This window comes from Euwallacea fornicatus, chromosome 15 (assembly GCF_040115645.1).
Source record: "Euwallacea fornicatus isolate EFF26 chromosome 15, ASM4011564v1, whole genome shotgun sequence".
Lineage (NCBI taxonomy): Eukaryota > Metazoa > Arthropoda > Insecta > Coleoptera > Curculionidae > Euwallacea > Euwallacea fornicatus.
In genome coordinates, this window is record NC_089555.1 from 1332078 (window position 1) to 1356932 (window position 24855).

At 39.1% G+C, this 24855-nt stretch overlaps 2 protein-coding genes across 2 annotated transcripts in view; one reads left to right on the forward strand and one right to left on the reverse strand.

The window, feature by feature from the left end:
• Positions 1-24855, forward strand: part of LOC136343695 (uncharacterized) — a 176821-nt gene that overhangs the window by 42161 nt on the left and 109805 nt on the right. The gene's annotated exons all lie outside the window — the stretch shown is intronic.
• LOC136343500 (sarcoplasmic reticulum histidine-rich calcium-binding protein-like) lies at positions 2127-3588 on the reverse strand. The gene has a single exon (XM_066290254.1). It carries the CDS (start codon positions 3281-3283, stop codon positions 2345-2347), a length of 939 nt encoding a protein of 312 aa, XP_066146351.1. The 5' UTR covers positions 3284-3588; the 3' UTR covers positions 2127-2344.

Genomic DNA, 24855 nt, shown 5'->3' on the forward strand with positions numbered 1-24855 from the left:
CCCTCCGTTTCTGTAGCTCTGCCACTTACCTGTTCATTGCCACAACATAGGAATTTTCCGCGTGTGCCCCACCTGCGGCAACGTCTTCCTCGCCGGCGGCTCTTCTCGCCCTCTTTACTGGTTGACGGGCCTTCATTGTCGGACCTACCTTCCTCCTGACCCCTCGCAGATCGGCATGCTGCAGGGCTGTAGTGCCAGCCGCATTGGGCTTCACCATTTTCATCCGTCCTACCTTGTTCGCACTTTCCGTAAGTCCATCCTGCGCAGTCAAATCTTCCCTTCCTTCCGTGACGTATGCAGCGATTGTCCCCGCTCTCGGTCGTGGTTCCTTCGCTAGTGTTACCTTGGTCGTCATCACTGGACTCGTTGACATGGTACCGCCTTCTTTTTTCGTGACGATGACGCCCTCGCTCCAAAAACACTCTGATGATTTGACGCATTTCCTTCTCCCGGGTTTGCGGGAGGTCGCTTTCGCTGCCACAACATCTTCCTCCGATCCTCGCCGCCCACATGGGGGCTCCAAAGAACCTGGGTGGATGATGATGTCTGCCGAACTTTCCCCCATGTCCCTGCCGCCTTTTGTGGTGATGGTGACGGTGATGTCCGGGAACGTCACGGTGGTGACGATGCATCGCTAAAACAACCTTGAAACTTCGTACGGTCGTGGAAGCGAACGCACTACTAAGTGAGGTTGGCGTTACAACGAGTTTTAATAGCAAATAATACTGGTCGATCAACATTAGTAAGTGCTCAAATTATTTCTCCATTACCAGTTTTCTGGAGCTTTAAAAGCTTTTAATTTCCAATTAACTATGACCTATAGAAGCTGAATTATGCACAAAATTGAACGTTTTTATTATTGTTAAATTTGTACAGGAGCTGAGGCCCTGGAAGCAAGTTCAGTTGGACATTTAAGCTCGGGCTCGCCGAGACCGATAATGACTTCATCGAATTTTTTTGTCAGGTCTTCTCGTTAAGATCGATACACAAACGCTCAGCGATACGAAATTGAGGCTGAACTAAAATAGAAGTGGTGAAATTTTTATAATTGCTGAAAAAAATTACGTAGAATCTAATTGCGCCATATTGTTACATGTTGCGAATGCGGTTCAAGGTTATGGCATTTTTCAGTACCATTGTCCTAGCGGGTCATTGAACACTTGTCCTATGTTTTTAAGTCGCATTTCTGGTGAATAAAACGAGAAATAACAATGCAAAATGAGAAACATGAGCAGTTACGAAATAAACTGAAATCTTGCCTTATGCAAATGAACAAAATTAGAAAGATGAGAGAGATATATCAAAGGACGAGAGTCGGAGAGAAAACATCAATAACTCTCTTTATTGACAAGTATACCAGATTGTTGTTGGTTTGTTGTTGCATTTTAAGGTTGGCAGTACTTCAACCATTTGGCTCTTAAACGAGGCCGCAACGTGGCACCCTCACATCAAAAATGTACCCTAAGAACTCATGAGGGACGGAAACTCTATTTCCGCAATTTTGCCGATGATCTGATGACTGTCGCTTGAAGCTTACGCCTTGCTGCAAGTCCTTTTACAACTGGACCTAATCAGCTTTGTATAATCAACCCAAGAAAACTATGAATTTTTGATAAGAGGGAGGAGGGCGTGATTTCCTCTTGAAATCTCGAACAACGCTGAATACGAAATTTTGAGAAAATTCTGAGAGAATGGATCGCACACAAGCGCAACCAGAGGAACATCAAAGAATAGGGACGATTTCTTGGGAGTGGTCCACGATGATAGATGAGGCTGCCACCAGCAACCACATCGAGGAAAGGTAGATTTGCTGATGAAATGTTTTAATTAAACCAAGATTTACTGTGGTAGAGACAAACGGCATTTAATAATTATTTTCCTTGTTATTTGTGCGTTAATGAAAATAATACACTGGAATATGTTTTTTTACTTCATCTCCCTAATTGATGATCCCGATATGGCGATTAAATTGCAATATGCTACATTAGTTTTTTGTGACGTTGGCCTGGCATCAGTTATGTGATTAAATAATTAAACAAATCTAAAGCAAACATTGAGCTTTGTTGAACTGATCGTTATTTATGAATTAGACCCCTCGATATATAAAATCAAAACGCCGAGAGATATACGTAAATAAATAAAATATATTCATTTTAAACACGACTAAATTCTAAAAATCACAATCGTAACAACAGCAACAACAATGACAACAAGAAATCAAAATAAAAAACGAGATTTTGATTTAATCGTTTCTCCTAGAATCGTCACTGGCAAGATCAGCAGGAACTGAAGGCCCAATAAATTACTTAAAATAATTGAATATTTGGCAAAGAAGGCAGACTTTTTATTGTTTCTTTCCGTGGCTGTAACCGTATTCTTTTCCTCCGGCATGACCTCCTTTCTTTCCGTAATCCGAATGATGGGCGTGGTGCTCCTCGTGTCCTTCGTGTCCCTTGTGCCCTTTGTGATGCTCGTCGTGGTGGCCCTTTTCAGATTCTCCCTTCTTTCCGTGGTGTTCCGCATGGTGCCCGCTCTTGTGAGACCCTCCCTTCTTGTGATGGCCCTCCTTACCTCCGTGATGACCGTGGTGCTCTCCGTGTTTGCTATGGTGACCTCCTTTGTGGTAGTCGTCATAGAATTTGTGCTCCTTGTGGTATTCATCTTTGTGCGACTTGTGATGGTATCCACTAGTCTTTTGACCCTTTTTGTGCCCCTTCTTCTCCCCGAATTTTCCCTCTTTATGCTGTTTTCCTCCGGCGTGGTGTTCGTGATGGTGTCCACCTTCGTCGTGGTGGTCCTTGTGGTGGCCTCCTTTCTCCGCATGGTGTCCCGCCTCGTCGTGCTTGTGATGTTTGCCATGATGCTCTTTTTCATGGTGATGGTGGCCTTTGTGCCCTTTCTCTCCTTTTTCGCCGTGCTCGGAGTGGTGGTGAGCGTCATGCTTATGTCCACCACCTTCCTCGTGGTGGCTGGATTGGTCGTGTCCTTCTTTTTTCTTATGACCACTGGCCGCCGGAACGAGATCCGATGGGGCCGCCGCTAACACCACGGCTTGTGCCAGGTGACTCGGGGCTCCCACCGGAGTGATCGCCTCCAACCCAGATTTTGGTGCGGCGGGTGTAGAAGTAGGAATGACCACTGCAGGAACGACTTTCGCCTCTGCAGGTGCTGGCGTTATGGAAGCTGTAGCTGCTTTGGATTCCCCATTGCTCTCCACGATCACCCTGGCAGAACCGAGTGCCGCCAGGAGACAAACACTTAGGCCAGCGAGAGCAAATCTCATGGTAGCACTACGAGCACTTTAACGTAAATAATGTCAATGCAGGCCAAAATTTGCTATTTATATCAAGCGGTTTTGCTACAGTCAATTTTCTGCTCCGATGGATCATTAGCGATGCCTTTTTTTGCCAAACTTGTTGAAAAATGTGGTCCAGTGCAATATCTACAGCTTTTTTGGTTGCATATTTTGGTCGGTGGTTACTTTTGATTTCATCCTTACGTAAAGAAACTTTCACCATTATTCTATTTACCAGGTTGAGTGAACCCACAAGATACACTTTATCTAGGCCAGTTGGAACCAAGTGGAATTTGTTCGGTTTGCCGTGTTGAGAAAAACCGTGAGAAAAACCAATGAAATAAAAAAATGTTTGTAGATATGCTTGTGTAAATAGACTTGACCCTGAACTGTAATGTAGAATTTTCTCTGACCGACTATGGAGTGCATTGCGATCAGCTGTTTTGCTTGGGACATGCACTGAATGGCTCGCCGTTTGGACTGAACATGGGAGAAAATCTATTGCTTTTAAACAGCTACTCGGCAGAATTCTTTTGTCCTGCGGAAACGGAAAAATCATCGATTTTTCCGTAATCTCCTGAAATAAATGAATAAGTTGTCTACTATCGAGCTCAGAGTGCGTTTCATCCAGATTAGTCTCGATCAGGGCAACATTTTTAAATTCAGCATGAAATTCTAGTTCGGAATCTCCGTTGATTTCAATCAAATTCAGGGTGCACTCGAGGAAGTTTATGTGGTAAATTGTCACAAATTCAACGACAAAATATTGGTTGCGGGGAAAGTGACCCGAACGGGGAGCTGGTTTGGGATGATGCAATTGCTCATCCACTCCAATTTTTTATCCACCAGTTTCCTGCAGGCTTCGGCTTTTTTGGAGAGAGGCCTTCAGACACACGTCGAATGTTAGAAAAAGTAACGTCTCAGGAGTTCGCCCCAGCTTCACCCACATGCAGCGAATCCGAACGGTAGCTATGCTGTCTTCGCAGAATTCTCGATCCAGATTGCCTGATATGTACATATAAATAAGTTCGATCTTTTCCTTTATATTCCGAGTTTCTATACCGTATCTCCTAGAATACTCCAACGTTTTGGGTTTGAAATTTCTGCTAATACACTTCTAGAAAAATGTGAATTTCCTACTTCATGGGTTATTACGAGTATTATGGCCGCGGAAGTTCAATATCCAATTTTGCGGCAGCCACCGCATCGAATGGCCATTATAGTTTTGTGCTTGGACGGATTTAAAATATCTAATAAAGAACATTGGAAATTTTACTATTATGCCCGATAAGAGAGATTCCCGTTCTCCTGTGCATGTAATGTTGTTAAGCATTCCATTGTTGTGCGGGTAAATTTTTTTCGCCACGTTGAACAAAACCAACCGTCGTTTAAACGCACGTTTCTCGCCAGATTAGCGTGAGCTGCTGAAAATTTCAGCCCTGAATTTTTCGAGATAAATCCCGACGTCATTTAAAAACCTAACACTACAACATTACATAACTGTTGGGAAATAAAATTCGCAGGGCTAGTTAGAGTCCCAGGGATTACCCATGGACAAAATTGGCCGAACTAAGCTGCAGTGTGGCCAAGTAATTTGCATATGTAAACAACAGTCGACGTAAATGAATATGTTATGAAAATTTGGGTGGATTTTTGTCCCCGGAGTCCTAATTAATTTACAAACATTAACTAGTTTTCTGCAACTCTGTAATACGGATAAAAATCCGGTCTAAGAGTGGGCTCGCTAGGACCAAATTTGTTTGACTTTGAGATGGAAATATACATATTAAATGCCGCGAATAAATATAACGTTTTACTGAATTATTCCAGTACTTTACTGCTGCATTGCGAACAAGTTTTGAGTGGCAAAGCAAGCAAGGGATTTAGTTCTAGTTGCCACGTTTGAAAAGCGAAGCTTGTTGGATCTAGTTTCGTATTCAAAACAGTGTCTGGAATGAAAGCCTCAAGCAAATGTATGGAAGCGATTCTTTAAACCGTTCCTCTTTATATGGGAGAGCCGCTGATCGACCGAAAAAATAAATGATGACAAATTCGCACCAAAGTGTCGAGATTCGTGTTTTATTGGACCGTCGATACGAGGAAATAGGAAAATTTAGAGATTTTCCCTTGGTTGCAAATACGTGCTTAGAATAACCTGCCTCACTCTCCGCACCTAAACAATAAACTCTTATATGAGCAGTCCAAGGATTTTCACCACTAAAACTTGAAAATTTTACGGCCCGAACGAATTGGGTCGGCATCGAAATGAAACACGTTCGTTAAGTTGGTAGTTCGAGTGTTACAAATTGGCCGCAAAACTAAAACAACATGTAGAGACGTCTAAATATAACTCTTCTGGCATTGGAGTGTAACCAGAACGGGCAATCATCGAACTATGTCAATTTGTCTGTAATGCCTAATTGAGTTTTCCAGTTTTAACGAACCCACAAACCAATGAAGCTCGTTTAAGAGCTCAGCCCACACATGATGGAAAAAATGAGCAGTATCCTGTATCGGTTCGTTTTGAAATTTTTACTACCGGTGCATTTCACCAGACAGCGAACCTGTAGTTGTGCCCTTTTGTCTCCGTTTTGTGCATGAGTTTATTTTGCTGGTTGTGTACAATTTTTCATTGGATTTTCTGGCTTATCGTGCAGCTCCAGATTTCTGGTTCCAATTACTTTGTCAAGCGCTTACAAGGAAATTTAAAACAAACGAGTCATACGCCAAGAAAGAAGATAATGAGAGAGAGAGAGAGAGAGAGAGAGAGAGGGAGAGAGAGAGAGAGAGAGAGAGAGAGAGAGAGAGAGAGAGAGAGAGAGAGAGAGAGAGAGGGAGAGAGGGAGGGAGAGAGGGAGAGAGTGAGACGGAGAGAGTGAGAAGGCGGGACAGAGAGAGGGAAAGTGTTATTTGTGCATTTCGTGTCCCAGGTACGAGGATAGTCCCAGAACTACCCGACTTAACACTTAAAAGAAAAAACACAAAATATTACATTATTTCCCAACATAGTCTCCTTCGAGATTTACACATTATTCCCAGTGATGTTCTATACTTTATCAATAATAAGAAGCTTCGAATGCTCCAAAATAGGCGCCCACTTCTGACCCACCTCTTCAATATTGGAAAGTTTCTTTCCACCATCTCATTTTTTCAAATTTGAAAATAGAAAATAATCTGAAGGGACTAAATCTAGTGATTGGGGCGGATGAGGAAGAGTTCGAAACCAATTTGATTGATTTTGGCCGTTGCGATGGCGAAAGCGTGGACCGGTGAGTTATCTCGACAAAACATGACTTTCTTTGTTGCTAACTGCGGTTGCTTTTTCCTAATTTTTTCGCTCCAACGCTGCGATAAACTTGTATAGTATTCTCCATTTATTGTTTCTCCTGAAGAAAGATGGCCAAGGTAAGTCAGTCCACGCGCGTCCCAAAGAAACGACTTCATCACCTTTCCTGCAGATGAACCAGTTTTCTCCTTCTTTGGAGCCGATTGTCCCCTTGAAGTCCATTGTGTTGACTACTCTTTCCTCTGAGGTGTGAAATGACGAACCCATGTTTCATTTATGATTATGAATGCACGTAACAACTTGCCATTATTATTGCGAAACTTTCGCAAACACTCCCTTGAAACATCCTCACGGTGTTGGTTTTATTCAATTGTGAGTAATCGCGGCATCCATCTTCCGCACAGCTTTCTCATATCCAATTTCTCAGTTTAAATGCGATCTACAGTATTTTTCGAAATTCCCATCTTCCAGTACAGTTTCGTGAATTTTCACCACAAAATTTGGAGAAATCAAATACGGAGTGTCGTAGGGCCGACCACTGCGGAGTTCGCCTTGGCAGCTCGCACGAAAGCGATTAGATTCTGCCTCCCAATATATTACACTTGTTCAAAAAGGACCAGTTTTCTCCAGAGGAGAATCTAACTCCGCTTTAATATTGGAGAGACTAAGATCTTTCAAATAAAAGTATTGAATTATGTATTGATGATTAATTTTTCCCATCTTCACAAAACCTCTAAAAGCGTCAACTAAAAACGGTTCGAAAATAACAAAAAATTAACGTAGCACTCTCAAACTTTAGATAAGCTTTAGATAAGCTCTTTAAAGTTAAGCCTTTGTAATATAGGTAAATTTTTAATAAAAAAGTATTTATGTGTCAGATCGGGTATTTACGAGACTATTCTCGTAGTTCCAGGTTTTTACCTCAAATTTGCCCTTCAGGGTTTTAAAAGGACGAAAGAAATAGAGAGAAAAAAAGGAGAAAAAAGAAAGAAAAAAGAGAGAAGAGAGAAAGGGAATAAGCACTTCATTTTTGTGGTATCTTCGTTATTTTGTTACTTATTGCTCCTTTAGATGTTACTAAAATATTGAAAAAGTACTAGTTATCAGCCATTGGAACGGTCGAAAAAAGTGTAATTTTTTACAATTTGTGTAATTGTTTTGTTCATTAATTCATTTTTCCTGCTGCCTATATTTTTCCCCGTCTTCTCTACTACTGCGATCCCAGATCCTTGCTGACTACGTTCGACTTGACTGTAGCTACGCAATATTTTCGGGTTTCTCAATTTGCTCTTTATGCAGCGAACTAAATCGAAACTATTGCCCTTCCTGTCCTCAGATTTCATTTACACTTAGGCGAAAGCTTGTTCTATATTGATTAAAGAAAATGAATAAGATTCCATTTGAAGAAATTTCCAAAAGCTCAGGTAATTATCTAATTAAATTAAATAAAAGTTTCGACTTAGGACGGAAAGCAAACTTCACGAAATTGGACAAATTTTAAAGACCAAAATTAAATTCCCTCTTTACGAGTCCCCCACTCAAAGTTTAATAGATTTAAATATGTTTTTTGCTCAAATGCCAGAAACGGACTCAGTTGCATGGGCCACATTTCGAGAATACGGTCGAGGCGAAAAATTGATTGTCTCTAAATCCTATGCATGACCAAGCGCGAAAAAGATGCCCCAATGTCGTTTATCACGAAGAACTAAATTTTTCCGTTGCTTGGAATAATCATTAACTTTAATGACAGATAATAAATAACGATTGGAGACTTTGGGCTTAGTCAGGCACTGCAGTCGACCTTAATCCATTAGGAAGCCGGTCGCTTTAATTAATTTTTGTGCACTGGCAACGTCGCAACAGACTGTCGCCTTTTCCCGAGGGAACTTCTTCGTCATTAATTAATCAACCACACCTTTGAGGAGCAAGCAGGAATTCTTAGTAGTTAAAATTGCACCGTGAAAAGCTTTCCAGTTCAAATCGTCTGGAGTGACTCGTTAAGAAAACCGGAAAAGTTCCGAAAACGCCGCCCCTGGTTTATGCCGCTAATAAGCCCCATTAAAAGGCAAGTATCGCTAAATAGATGTAAATGAACGTCCTTCAGTTGGAAGTTATTTTGCGGAAAATATCTTAATCCTTGTTTTCGAAAGGCAGCCGTAGTCGTTCTATGAACGAAATGGTTACAATTTCGAGGCAAGACAAGCGACCGAGGGAAAACCGGCACAAGTGCAAGATCTAAGATAATTTAATAGTATAAAGTGAGCGACATTATCAAGTCGCTTAAATGCTTCTTCACTCACGCAATTTTATATTTCAAAGACGGCGAACGAGGGGAGAGTGGCATATAAAGTGATGTTTTTGGAACTAGGCTATGAAACATATTGCCTGCTTCGATCGGGATGGCTCAATGTTGGCAGATCATACTAAAGAGTCGAAGGAGATTTATTTCCATCATTTCTATTGTACATGATTTTATGATAATGATGAGATTCCGATGTCCCGTGCGAACTGTCCTTTGGGGCGTACGTTTCGCCATAACTTTACCTATCGATGTTTCGGGTATGTGTGCGCTGACTGACGAAAAAAGATCATTAAATTAATTGAATCGATTTGCTCTCTAAGCCCGAACCAACTAGATTGAAATACCCTTGGGGGAAACTGTTGCTAAAATCTATAGCGTGGTTCTTTTACTGAGGTCGACCGCCATTTTTCCACACCAGACTTTTTTGCGGCGCGCCACTGGTCACTCAGCTTCTGAAAATCTGATTCCTTGTTCAATTTAGAAACTTTTTGGCCCTCGCATTTTTGTTGTATCTGTAACTGCTTCCGACCTATTTGTGAAAATAACACAGAAAACACCCCAATTTTAACCTAATTTCCCCCGTATCCCGAGACTTACCCGAAAAACGTCTGGACTTGAATCTAATCAGAAGAAAAAAAATCGTGCATTGTTTAAAAAAAAAAAAAAGGAAAAGCGAGAGGCTAAAAAGTTTCAGAGCTGAGCAGGGAATTCGAATTTGAACAAGCGAGCTACCAGCGGCGTGGCTCAAGACAGTTTGGAGCGGCAAAAGGGGGTCCAACATCACAAAAACGTCACCCTGCAGATTATAATGTTTCTGTTTGGGCCAGCTATGTGCTCCTTAGTCTGCCGTATGCGATGGGCAGTTGTCCAGCGATGTAAGAACGCGCGCTTAATCATTGCAGGGTGAGACGTAGGAATGGGGGTGGAATGCGTCGTGTTGGAACGGTCTATATCGCGGTGCGAGAAGGTCCTTAGAGGGGGCCTCCCCGGCTTGCAGGAATGCCGGAAGGCACCTCAGGGAAATCTGCATCTTGGATGGGTCGGGAGGGGGCTACCACATTGGTATCCTCCAAAGGGAGGCTAGGAGTGAAATTTCACCCTTCCCTGGGGTCATTACGGCTATAGGATTTGGTGCAGCGTTTTTGCGGGCCATTGTGGGGAACGAGTCGCCGTAATGTGTGCAGTGAGTGCTCACCGAAGATTATCGTTTGCGGAGGCGATTGGTTAGAAGAGGCTGTTCGATCACTGGCGTCTTACCCCTTAAAGCCCCGGTTTCTGGTTGTTTTGGAACTTAATGGATTTTTTTGAAAAATATCGAGTAGCTTCCACTCTCTATTTTTTTGCTTAACGTTGGTTTCCCTATGGCCGTTTTTATCCCAAAATTATTCTGCCGCCGAAAATCTCATGCTGATTTATAGCACTTCTGAGGCTTAATTTCAGAAGCTCCAACATTTTTTTTTTTTTTGTTACCAAGACAAATGTTGACCTGGGCTCATTTTTACGTAAAAAAAGTTAAATCTGATTAAAAATTCGACAGAGGCAACAAAAACTCATGGGTTTTATTAAGGCATAAATCCGGAAACAGATGGTACAAGACTATAAAAAGTAGATTTAAACGGCTGTTAGTATTTCAGAAATTAATTTTTGATTGCACAGTTTTTAGCTTGGTGGTTTTATTAAAGAGAGTATTTCATACGGGAAAGAAATTTATTCCCTGCGATAAGATTTTTATGCTAATTCCAAGGTGCAGGTAAAATATATGTTGGGCAATTTATTTTATGTATCGCCGTTGTTGCTGTTGTAAGTACAGAGCTTATTATGTTTTATGTCTCGAAATGAAGACATTTATGGTTCGAGAAAAACTCGCATTCCCAGTCAAATAACGACATTCTCTAGGTGTTTAAAGTCAACGCAGAACAGTCCGTTTTCCTGCAAAAATAGGGACTGAAGGGCCTCGCCGAGGCCACTTCAGGACTGAATGTCAACTGGATCGTAAAGGCGGAATTTTACATGAAAATAAAGTAATGAAACGCTTCATTAAAATAGTAAATGGGACCCCAACGGGAAGGCAGAATGATGAGGTTAAGCCTCGAAATAAAACCTAGAGAACGGCGGTAATCTTCTGCAAAGCAGAATTTCAAAAGTGGTTGTTATACATTTTGCCTTTGTGTACTTTAAATTAACCGTCGGATTAAAAATTGCCAGCTCTAGGGCGGAGCTGGAAATAAGTATTGGTCTCCAGATTAATAAATTCGCTGTTTGAGCCTATAGAATAGAGAAACCTCAACTCTGAGTTGAACCGGACATTAATCATCCACCTCTGGAAAGAGTATAAAAGTTCCCACATGCACCCACCGTGAAGTAAACAAAAAACTCATTTCAGAATCTATATTTGTGCGATTTACCAATAAGTAAACAAACGATTTATTGCCGATCTATTTCATTCGGATAAATGCGGATGACATCTGGATAGTTAATCATGCTTATTGGGGGCAATTTGTTACGTTCGCTAAATAGTTTTCAATTTTTCTGGCAGGTCTGCTTTGATAATTCCGATTGTATTGATGGACCATTACAAGATCACTGTTATGGCAAACGTTGCATTAACAACGCCGTTGTGGAAAAGCGAATTAAAGGCTTAAATAACACGCATTTATTCGTCCGAACTAATTATTGTTATTGTCCATTGTTTCGGAAGCAGTCGAAGGTAAAATTTATGTGTTTGAACTAGACTCATTTCGCTGAAAATTATAGGAATTCCGGCTTGCCATACATATTGTCGATATGGTCTGGCATGATAATAATTATTATTATTAGGTGCTCTATCTGTGGCGATTTATGGTCGTTTTTGGGCCGCAAGACCGTGACTAGTCTAGAAAGGAAAGAACAAAGCGTTACCGTGGGGATAGGGTATATTATTATTAATGACGCAATTGCTTTTCGAATACTGCCACCGAGGCAACCAGGGCCGACCAAGGTCTCAAATCGATAGATTGAGGCATAGAGAGGCACGTTAAAAATTTAAATTAGTTTCCTCAAAATGTCACTTTTGAATTTTGACCGTCGATACCGCGCGAATTTCCGGATAAATCGTGCTCAGGCAGTACCTTAAACGGGCCCCATCGTTCTCTCTAGGGTGACGACATCTCATTTAATTTTCAAGACACGGGACCTTTAACGGCTAATTTCGTTGTCTTGAGAGAGCCCCTTTAAAGCCCTTTAAAATCTGAAGATGAGGCATTGAACTGCATGTCTAGCGCGCACGATGCAGTTGTTCTTCTGTGAAAAAATTCATCAAGTAAACCTTCAAAATTTTTAATAGCGGTTTGTCGAAGCTCTACCCCGAGTGGGGTAAGCTCCAACTTTACGGTAGTCCAGTTCATTTTCGTAGAAATGTAAGGAACTGGTGGGACCATAACTCTCCGGGAAGATGAAGCGGGCCTGTCGCTTGGCCTCCACGTTCCCCCGATCTAACCCCCTTGGACTTTTTGTTTGGGGGTTCTTGAAAGAACAAGTGTATGAAACTCCGGCGGAAACAATGGAAGAACTTATTGGCCGCGTTAGGGGTGTGTGCACCGAATTGAGAAATCATAATTTAATTGGTGCTCTCCGGTCCATTAGACGTCGGTGTGAATTAATGTGTGCAACAAAATGTTTCATATTTTGAATATCTAGTTTAAATTAAGTGAATGTTTGTAACTGTTTTTCAGTTTTAATTATGCAATACGTATCATTAACAATAATAAACTTTACCGTTTGTACGAGCAATGTTTTTAATTCAAATTATGTTTGATGTAATAAAAAAATGCAAATTTATTACGCAACGGAGCCAGATATGAAAAAATGTCGAGAGCTGTTTTTCGTAGAGAATGAATTACTTATTTAGGAAAAAGTGAAATTAGACTTTAGACAGGACCGTATTAGTAATTTATTGATTTTCATGGCGGTAAATCCCCACTACTCTGGCACTGGCTGCTCGTGAGCCGTAACGTCATTACCGAATATGACAGCATCAAATGTGACGCCATACAAAATTTGGTTTAGGTATCTCCAGAGGTTGGAGCATTATAAAAAGTAATCGAAAATGTTTTTAACTTTTCCACGTCCGATATGCTAAAAACGAAGCATTTATGAGCTTATATTGATATGATATTTTCTTCTTAAAATAAGTTTTTCTATCGTCAGTTAAAGTTCTGTTACTAAAAAGTGGACCACCTTGTGTAGGTAAAAATATACAGGGTGCTATTGAATAAGTGTGGGGTATTTCATAAGACGCTTTTTCCAGTAGTTTTAAGATGGAAAATTCTTTCAAACATATGGCTTAGTTCGTTTAGTTTTCAAGATACGGCGTATCAAACTTGAAAAAGTAAATCATATTTTGGATACGATTCGATCGCTTCCAACTAATTTTACCAAATTTAGTATCCGGAATCTTTTTGAGATGAGAAGGTCAAATATTCGTTTGGAGAAATTAATTTAATTCATTTTTAGCGTTTGTAGAGGACATGAAGGCGAAGATGTGTGAAACATGCTTCATCGCAAAATAGTACTATTCTTCCAAAATATGGTTGTGTTAAATTCTGAACCATTTACACACGTAAAAACATTTTTAGACGTCATAATGATGCACCGTAATCAAGTCATTTTTTTTTGACGTCGTCATGAAAACTCATTGTAATTTTGTTTGAAATATAAATAAATATAAACATAAATTTAATATAACATACCGGTTTTTTGATAGACGCAGGAGGCAGAAATTATTTTTTATCTTCATAATGACTAGCTGGGCAACAAAAGACCCAGAGGCCATTTTTAATTTCGAATTGATGGGATACTTAAAAAATATATGTGTTAAAAAAAGTCCGAAGTGTACCGTTTTTTCATTAAAAACATCCCAATTAATGGCCGCACGAACACCACTAGTGTAGGTGGAATAATCCTGCCTATTCGCTAGCATGCAATTTTATGTCATGATGCCAAACCGTTTTTAAAATATTTAAAATAATTTAAAAAAAAAAGAAATTAAACACTCAGTATCTTGAAACCGAAGCGATTTCAAACCCAACTTTATTCGATCTAAATATTTGTTTTTACAAGCTCTACATCCCCTTAAAGTTTGTCGATATGCTTATGAAACACTGTGTGTATTGTACAGGATGTTTAAAAAAGATGCAGCAATATTTAAAAGGGTGATTGCTCATGTCATTTTATGAAAATAAATTCTTATAAACATAAGTACGAAGATGCATTGTTCCCAAGATACAAGGTGTAATTTTTTTTAAACAACAGTTTTTGAAAAAGAATTCAAATACCTTTTGATCAATTCTTCCCAACTTTTTAAAAATCAAAAAAGCAGAAAATATTCTTAGGGAATAAGGGAATGAACCCTTGAATTTGTTGGAAAGGTTTTTGCATGATAAAGGGACACGCAATAAAATGGTTTTTAGTTTTTATCTTGTATATGAAGCCAGATAGAACGGAAATTTAAGAGGAAAAAATGGTATTTTCAGTTGCATCATCTCAAAAAATATCGAAACTTAAATAAAGCTAGTGACGTTCTTTTGTCAATAAATTTGGTTATGGTGTCCTCAATTGCGGCAATTTTACTTAATAATTTTAGTGGAGTTAACGTCAAATCAGGCCTTTATTAGTACAAATACCGCTACCGAATTAAAAAAAAAACGGTTAAAAGGCATTTGAATTATTTTTGAAAAACCGCTCGAAAAAAAAAAGAAAAATGAACACCCTGTTTCTTGGAAATATTACATTTCCGGACCTAGGCTTATAGGAACTTTTTTTCATAAAATTACCTGAGAAATCACCAAACACTAAATGTCGCCGCGTCTTTTTCAAACACTCTGTATATTTACTTCAGGTTGTACTAAAGTATTTCTCCCCTTCACCCGCCTCAATATACGTCTTTAAAAGTCGCATGAAGTAAAAGGAATTTGCCAACTAAAGTGACTTTTAGGGTCTATAAGCATGAAAGCTGCTTATAAAATGGAATCGGTTCATTCGGAGCATTTATTAAAGCCATTAATTTAATTGGAAGTCCTCTTCTGGCTTATTGTTAAACTCGTTTTCAACCAAACGGAACCAAACGAAGGAGAAATGTGAAAACGTCTAATTTTATTTTCGACTTGATTGAATAACGTCGTTTAATATATTTAGTCCCTATTTAATTACAATTTACGGCGGCAATAAAACTCCTGGGTAAACCCTTCGGAAAACCCTTTTCGGTTTTTTTGACGGCTGAATTATTTCCAGGCCGAATTTAAAAATCGTCGCGCTCTAATTCGAGTCGACAATTTCTAGACAAACGAAAATGTCTCTGTAGATTGTTTTCGAGTATTTATCCGGAAAGTTTCGACCTAAATTTATTTATTATTTATTTTAATTCAAGTGCCTCGACCACTACTGGCCACTGGCTCCAACGATCACAGCATTAAATTAAATATCAAACACCTATTCGTTATATATCATCATAGAGTCCAATTGCTTTTATATACTGTTTGAGTTTTTCCTGTTATGCTATGGAGTCCATCCCGAGGGATATCCTGGATATCACCGTCTATCCCATGTATTACTCGAATACTGTGGGCAATCCACTAAAAGATGCTGTAGAGTAATGCGGCTGTAACAGTGGACACTTTGCGGTGACGCTTCTCTATTCATTAGGTAATCATGACTTATTCTTGTGTGCCCAATACGCAATCTTCGTATCACTATATTACTTCTCCTGGATAGCCCTAGGGCTTTTGCCGTACATATCAGTGGCTCTATGCGTGACAGTTTGGTATTTGAAGGGGTCCATATATTCTGCCACCTCTCATCCAAGATTCTATCAAATTGGGTTCTGACTTCTACTGCTTCTGCTCCCCCAACGAACCTGCGTGTCTCCTGCGTTACCGGCTGGTCCTCCATCCATGGAGTGTTTCAACCAAGTTTATTCCTTGGATATTTAGATAATTAGTGTTCCTTAACAGCTTGTGCAATATTTTAGGCACGGAGTAGGGCCATTTCCATGTTTCCTCCGGTGTGAGCTGATCTTTAAATATTGCTGCTGCAGGATTTCCTGGATAGGACATAGTGCGCACAAAGTAATTCAAGAGCAGTTTTCCCTTTTCAGTTTTAATGGTGGTTCATGCGCTTCATAGGCAATCGAGTCCAGTGGACTGGATCGGCGTGCTCTCAAAGAAATTCTAAGTGCTGTGTTTTGTATTGGGTTCAGCAATTTCAAGTATGTCTCACATGCCGTTGAGTATACAAAAGATCCATAATCCAGTCTGCTTCTTATAAGCGTCCTATATAATCTCAGGAGCATTTGCTCATTAGAGCTCCGATGTTGATGTGCTAAAGCTTTTAGTATACTCATCCGCTGCATGCAATTAGTTTTGGTATAAAGGATGTTTTTTCCAGTTCATCTTAGTATTAAAAATCAGCCCAAGGAACAGATGATCTGGAACCACCCGCAGAACGCCTGAATTCAAAGTCATTTTCAGTATATATTGTATCTTTCTGCGACGGAAAAGTATGACCTTTGATTTAGCCGTGGAAAATTTAAAACCAGTTTTGGTTGACCGGACTTCCAGGTTATTCATTACATTCTGGACTAGTTTGCTAGTCGACTCAGTATTGGTACCCGAACAGTACACCACTGGATCATCGGCAAATAGTGAGTGTCTACCTGGTGGTGATATAAACTTGCAAATGTCCGTTATGGCTAAGTTAAATAATGTGGGACTGAAAACCGCTCCTTGTGGAACACCATCTCTTACAAAGACCTCGTGTGGCATTTTACCATTAACCAAAACTCTGGCAGTTCTTTCACTTAAAAAATGTTTAATGTAAGACAACATATTTCCTATTATATAACATCTTTCGAGTTTATTGTAGATCAATGGTTTCCAGACAGTGTCAAAAGCCGCTTCTATATCTAGAAAAGCAGCAATAACTTCTCTATTAACCATCATGGAGTTAGCTATTTTTGACTGCAAAAGAACTAGATTATCTACTGTACTGCGATGAGGGCGAAAACCAGCTTGATTCTGATTAATGATCTTGTTACATTCAAGATACCATGCTAGTCTCTTGTTGACCATCTTCTCCATTAACTTGCACATTGTACAGGTTAACGATATTGGCCGAAAGTGTTTTTCATTTGGAGGAGAGATATTATTTTTCTTGAATGGCAGAATGATGGATTGTCTCCACGAGGCGGGGAATCGTTGACTTGTCCAGATTTTATTATAAAGCATCAACAATTTCCCAAGATACTCCAATGGAACTTTCTTCAGCAGTATGAATGGAACATTATCGGGGCCTGCTGCTATGTTTTTACAACTGTTTAGGGCAGAGGTAAGTTCTTCCATTGAATACGGTAGATCCAAGTCGTCTGAAGATTGGAGATGATTAGGTTGTGGTATGAACAGGTCTTGTGGTGGAGATTGGTTTGTTGATTTCCGTTGGAAATAGCACGCCAATATGTCCGCAATGGATTGGTCATCTGTGATGGTTTGATTATTGTGCTTAATAGAATTTATTTTGTGGTTGATAGCTGGACCTCGAATGCGTTTGATCTTCGTCCACACTTCCGCGTGCGGCGTATCAGGCACTATGGAACCAACATAGTCCTCCCAAGATCGTTTTTTGCTTTCCCTTATCATACGCCTAGCTCGGGCTCTTAGCCTCTTGAAATTAATGAGGTCTTCCAAGGTTCTTGTACGAGGGTATCTGTTTAACGCTTTTTTGCAATCCTTAGTAGATGTACTGCAGAGGTCATTCCACCATGGAACCCTCCTGCCAGAGCGGTCCACCCTCCTTTTGCCAATGTGTTTATTTGCTGAGGAAAGTATAATATTTGTTAGTTGATTTGTTGCAGTTTCAACGTCTTCCGAGAGCTGGGTTTGTGTACTTCGCATTCTTGTTTCAGTCGAATATTTGTCCCATTTTGCTTTTGATAGGTTCCACCTCTCAATTATATATGGCTCGGAGGTCGTATTATTAGAAATCAGAATAGAAAAGTAATCACCGTCATATAGACTGTCCAGAGTTTGCCAATTTAGTTGAGATGCCGTATTTAGACCCGTAAAGCTTAAGTCTATCGCACTGAGTGTACCCGAGGAGATGTTAAGGTGTGTCGCTTGCCCTGAATTTAAGAGGTGTATGTTAAGGACATTTATAACGTTCTCCATAATTTTCCCCCTTTGTGATGTGTGGACCGATCCCCATAATGGGCTGTGCGCATTGAAATCTCCCAGAAGAACAAACGGTTTTGGCAATTGGCTGATGATTCCACTTATTTCAGCCTCCATGAGTGGATAATTTGGGGGGATGTAGACATTACACATTGTAATCTTATTAGGATACCATACATTTACTGCTATCAATACTAGTTCGGAGTTTATTGGGAAATGTTCCGAAAAATGTTCATTCGAGATGAACATTGAAACTCCTCTATTGGCTCGAGCACAATTTGTTCGCAAATAGTGATATCTCTGATAATGTTTGAGGGATTTTTTATGAGTTTCATTAAAATTTGTTTCCTGTAGACAGACAGTAGTTGGCAGACGTTCCGCAATCAGTTGTGGTAGATTGGCAAGGCGTGGATAGAATCCATCGCAGTTCCACTGTATAATCTTGAAGATGTTGGTTATGGTTGTTATCGTGCTGAGATATTCGACCGTTGGGAAATGTCTGACGTAGTGTCCTCCTCGTCTGAAGTGGATGCAACACTCTCAATCGATGCTTCCTCAATGTTTATGCCTGCTTTCAGTTTTTTATGCAGTCGTGTCAGCCTGTTTTTAATAGACCTCTCCTGGAGAAATGGATAAATGGAATAGATATTGTCAAGTAATTGATTGACATTGGTCGTGAATTTACAGGCTTCGCTCTATGGATCCTCATTGTTAAACGCGTCTTCCAAGAAAGCTATAAAATTGTCAAAAGGTACGATGAAATCATTGACAGATGATTCATAACATTCCTTTATTACACCTTTGATATTATCCGAAAAGGGGCGAACAGGTGATCGCTGAAAGGATTTTTCTTTTCTTTTCTGGTTGTGGGTGGTGGCATTAAATTCCGTTCCTCAATGTGATTTTCTTCCGAATCAAGGGTTGATAAGGTGCTAGAATGTTGCCTCTTTTGCTGTCTCTTGTATTTCCTTCCGAGCATTAAGCTCTTTTAAGTTAGTGTTCTCATTGCTATCAACTGCCGTTGGTGGGTTTGGGCACTTGCTCGCAATATGACCTGTTTTTTTACATATAAAGCACTCCATTTTATCAGTAGATAAAAGTGTTCTATAATCCACTCCCTCATAGTGCAATAACTCAGATGTCTGTAGTTGAAAATCCTCGGTGGGTGGTTGAATGCACACTTGTCGGCGAAAACTTGGGATATGGCTGCATTCATCCCCAGGAATACTAGCTTTTAGAAACGATATGGGCGATGCCATTTGAAGTCCTAGGTTTTCGATCATATTTTCTATAGCATCATGTGGGACGAATTGCCTGACGTTAGAAACCATAATTCTTTTGGTTGGAGAAACTAGCCTTCTAATGCTATGTTGGATTCCCTCAATTATCGCTGTTTGTTGAGTTTGTGCGAGCTTAGCTATGGTTTCCTCACTCTTTAGATATATGCAAATTCTATTGTTAGATATTCTTGAAGCAAATATAATATTTTTAGGCTCGACCAGATTCCTTATAGCGCTTACATAATCAAACAGCTTGAGGGTTGGTTCCTCATGCGATGCTATTGCTTGTTCTTTCCCGGGAAAGGTTTGTCTTGGCGTTGATTTGGTAGCTGCTGAGTACGCCACATTCTCGTTGATTGAGTTTTGCTCAGTTGTATTCATTATTTCAATTGGTTTAATTAGTTGGCTGCTCTTGTAGTCAAAAACAGTCTCCAAGTGTTTAGACATTACGGCTAAACGTCGAGTATTATTTTTTAGAAATAATATTCGTTTACATTAGCAGTATTTAAGTATCGGAAAGGAAAAGAAACTGCACTCGTATTTTCTTATCACTGCGGGAATTCGAGCAAACAACAACACCAGAGATTCTCACGATGTTTACTCGTTGACTCTCAAAACCCGAATCCGACATAAATTTAAATGTACCCCGAGTGCTCGAAAAGTGAAAACTCTTCGCTAATCCTTGGCATTTTTGGGGCGGTTTCGCCTTCAATCCTCAGCCTGTAGAATTTTATTTAGCTCAAAGTTAGTTACATCCAATAAAGAAACTTTCGCCGAGCAGAACGGCGTATAAATACGGCCCTATTGTTCCTGTTTCTAAAATGTGTATCATAGCGTTGTAACTGCAGTGTTTATCTAGGGAAAAGTTTACTGAAGTAGTTCTGTCCTATGAATAAAACATAAATCTCTGCTCGTTCTTTCACTTGCAAATCTCGCGTTTTTTTTTTCTTTTATTTTTTTTTTGTAGTCGAATTATCTGAAACTTGTAAAACAATGAGAACTCCTAATAGCGACGGGGCTCTGATGGATTTTTGAAATATCCGATACGGCCCTCTTCTCTTAGCTGCTATTAGCCGCGCACGTTTCAAGCCTAATAACTCAATGGAGGGGCTTTTGTGGATTAATTTTCTACAGTGTGTTAGTCAATAACTCTCAACACTTCTGCAGAAATTTGACGGTTCTTTCTTTAGGGTTCGACGCCCTTTAACGTGCATTTATCGGCTTCGGTGCGAATAATACGGACAATTTTCACTAGAATTCACACTTTGTTTAGCGTAATAGAAACTGCACTTTCGAACGTGTCAACAGACGAACAATTATTCATAAACCGGGACAATTCTGGTTCCGCAAATGCACATGGCATCTCCCACAGTTAATTATGGCCGCGATTTATTGAAGGCAATTTGTCGCAACAGCTAACATGTTTTTAATTTTCGGCCGCAACCAAATATTGTTTTTAACAAAACTGCTTTTGCCCGGTCAATATTTTGAAAAATGGCCACTGTCCTGGCCCTGGTGATTGATGGACTCCACTGTTAATCTCATTTGCCTAATGGATTCGACAACTTACTCGGATTGAATTACATTAATTGGTATTACATGCGAAACGCACATAGAGAATTATTATTTTTTTTAATCTTTTGTTCCAGGTAAGAAAACGTCGCCATTATGTGGTAAGTTGATTTACACTAATTCCCAGATCAGGAATGCCCGTAATACGAACAGGAACAATGCGACAGTATTAGAGAACGGCCTTATTGAACACGTACATATGTCAGACAATTTGAATCCAATTTAGTCTAGATTGGATACAAGAGATTCAGAGGTTTGGCCATTATGCAGTTGCCATGGCTGAAATCGGGCTAGTTTAGTGCGTTTCAACGTTTTAAAATATTTTGCTCTGCAGATGAGAATGGGGGGACATGGCCGCTCAGTTAAAGGGTTTTTGTCAATTTAATATGCTCTTAATACTGCCTTTTAAACCTTTTTGACACCTGTCGATTCAAGCGTGTTTGCACACACTCGTTTCAGAGGCAATAATCGATTGCGGTGTAGTATCATAATGGGATTATGAACATACAGTGTGTAGTTTGGATCTTTGCATGTGTGTCATACATGCGAATCGTATGCATCAAATCAATTCAAGACCAACATAATATCTGACCAGTGGTGTCTCGGCAATTTCGTGGTTTTGAAACTGCATTTAAAAAACAGCCGGTGCGACAAAAGCAGGTGAAGAATGAGGAGGTGAAGAACTATTAATTTACGGACTGCACAACAGAAAAATAAAATCGAAATCACGATGACTACTTATGGTTATACGGAACACAGTGAAGTCGTTAAGATACAAGGCGTCCTCAATGAAGTGAATTTCGCGCGGATGATGGAGCGCTAAGAGATACAAGGAGGCTCAGACTAGAAAAAGTATGCGAATATTTGTGCCGGATTAGAGAACGTTCTAGAATCAAAAATATCTACAGAGGTTGTCGAAAACTGAGAAAAATGCTGAAAACTCTGATTTTCGAAAATCATAAATTATGACTACACCGTTTGAATAAATTCTACGAAATTTTGCAGTTCTTTACTGTCGACAAGTGCCAATCGAGTGGCGTTCTCAAAATTATTCTAGACCTTTTTTTTTAAGTAGTAAAATTGTGGAACGATTTTCAAATCAAGAAAAGCTGAGATTACTGAGTGCCACATTTTGAGTGGGAAAAATGCAGGTAGAGCTCAAAATTTGTATCTCCAGAGATATCTAGAGAGGCGTCACCATGGCCACGCAATAGTTAATAGGCTTTAGGGGAATCAACTTAAATATGGTTCGATTGAGAAGAAAACCAAAACACGCAGGATTAATGAAAATATTGAGAACTCTGTTGAAACCAGATGTTTCTGTTGGGACATCGGCTTCAACCGGTTCAAGAAATAAAGTAACCAAGTTTGGAACTAGTTCTTCCTGTAAGAATTCTAAATATCCTGCTTCATTGACATTTCTTTGGATGAAAATTAGTCGTATTACTGGATCACCAATAATGCCTGGTCAAATATCAACTTTTTTAGATATTAAATGTGACCTTCCCTCATTTAGTGTGGGTTGTCCGCTCAGTAATAACAATTTTGACGATTTACGTCATCATTTATCATAAACGTTAAATTCAGGAAATTATCTATGTTTAGAATATTTCTATCTGCTAGGTCTATCATTTCATCGCAAAAGTGGAGTGTTCTATCTGAATCATCTTCGGTGAGTTCCTGGAGGCTTGTCTTTCTATAAGGATGAAATTTTTGGGTTTTAAGAATGTTTGGCACCAAAGACTAGCTAATTTTGAGTTCCATAGTTATATGCATAGTAAAGTCACGAGAATTTTCTTGAACAAAGAGAGAGAGAGAGAGAGAGAGAGAAAAAAAGAGAAAGAGAAAGAGAAAGAGAGAGAAGTACAATAATTTTGACCTCTTTATCGACCGCACTCGGACAATGATTATTTATTTTTCTTAAATGCCCATTTTCTCGAAACTGTTTTTCAATCTTGCTTACGGTACTTTACGATATGGGTAGTAAATCATGATAATTCTCTTTGAATAAATGAATAACTTCATTTTGTGTTCTTGTTCTATATCCAATTATCATTAAAATGTCAATCTTGTGGGTTTTAGTTAAATACGGCATTTTGATCGATTTTTCAACAAACGATGTTTGTTACAAAACGATAAACTAATAAATATTTTCGCTCAATACAAGTGAAATGCGATGCTGCTCTTGTTACTTGTTCGACATGATGATACGACGTCAACCCAGTTTGACAAAAAATGATAAACGAACACCTTTTGGCATGCTATTTTTAAATTGCATAAAAATGTTATCGAGTTGAATCATATTTCTTCATTTTTCGAATTAGTCGATATTTGTGAAATATCTGTTAAACAATAAAGAACGGAAATTTGGTGTTTTGTAGGCATGTGTAACTTTACATACCTCTTAAGGACAGTCACGAAAAATTAGAAGTGCCATTTAAAAAAATAGTCGATGACGTCATAACTCAAATTGGGGACACTCTGTATGAAATTTTCTTATCTCATAAAGAGCTCGATTTAAAATAAAAATCGTCATGTCCGAGCATATTTTCGAAATAAAAAACTGTCTTTGATTTACTGAATTTATTCCACAGTAGAGACTCGCACTGTAATATTGGTATAGCTATACCAACTGCTCATCAGTTCCTAAAGAAAAATAAATTTAATGCGCATCGAAACCATATTAGCCAACGTCTTAAGAATGGTAACACTGAGAGAAGACTTCATTTTTGTCATTGATTTTTGAGAAAATCTAGAGCAGATCCTCAATTTCCTCCTAGAGTTTTATGGTTTGACGAAACGCTTTTCACAAATTGTGAAATATTTAACAGGAAAAATAACGTATATTGCGATGACGAAAATCCATGAATGAAGAGGGAATTAAGACATCAAGTCAAATGAGGCTTTAACGTATGACTTGGGGTTCTTGATGGACATATGATATTCGTAACTTTTGACGGAACACTTAATGGAGAATGATATTTAAAGTTTCTGCAGCAGAATGTCGTACAGATGATTAAAGATTTCCTACTTATTACTGAAGCAAACATGTCGTTTGAGCAACATCACTTAATAGCTGTTACGCAATATCTAAATGATCCGTACGGAAATAATTTGATTGGAAATCGAGGACCTGTGAGTTGGCCAGCACTTTCCCCATACTTGACACCTCTCGATATTTTTGTATGGAGATATGTAAAAGATAAGATTTACTGTAGATCCTACGATGCAGTAGCAAAGTTGGTGGCTGCAGTTGTGCGAACCATTCAAGAAATACCTCCAGATATGGTAAAAAGTGCTTGTATGTCCGTCGTTAAGTGCTGTAGAGTTTCTGTTAACCGCAACAGAGAATTATTTTAACATTTTTTATAGTTATTAGGATTAGGAATTCCTACTCATGGTAAGGAAAGGTGCTTATTCCTTCATTGTGTTCCTTTGTTAATTTTGGTAAAATTTAGTGTTACAACTGCGTTAATATTAAAAAAACATGTTAAGTTTTTATTGTCTCATTAAACAGAATACGCGGTACATTAGTGTTCTTTAAATAGTATAAAACATAGCACTTGTTTTTAGCTTACTAAGGTGAAATTAAGTGTTTGTTTATTTTTTCTACTTTAGTAGGTCCAAGGGCACTTTTGCGATACATAGTTAAAAAAGCTTTTTTTTGCGTCTATTCGACGCCATCAAAGTCATATATGGCGGCCAAAAGAAACGACAAAGTTGAGTTTAATATTTCGAAATCTAGAAGGGCTGAACAAAAATTCTGAAAACACCACTCGATTGGAAATTATCGATTGTAAAGAATTGTCAAATTTTCATGCAATTTATTCAAGCGGTGAACTCATAATATATGATTTTCCAAAAATGGTAGTTTTCAATTTTTTTGCTCATATTTTTACAACCCCTGTACCTATTTTTAATTT

Excerpts from the sequence above, each read along its gene's own strand:
- LOC136343500 (XM_066290254.1), bottom strand. The coding sequence starts at position 3,283 with ATGAGATTTGCTCTCGCTGGCCTAAGTGTTTGTCTCCTGGCGGCACTC.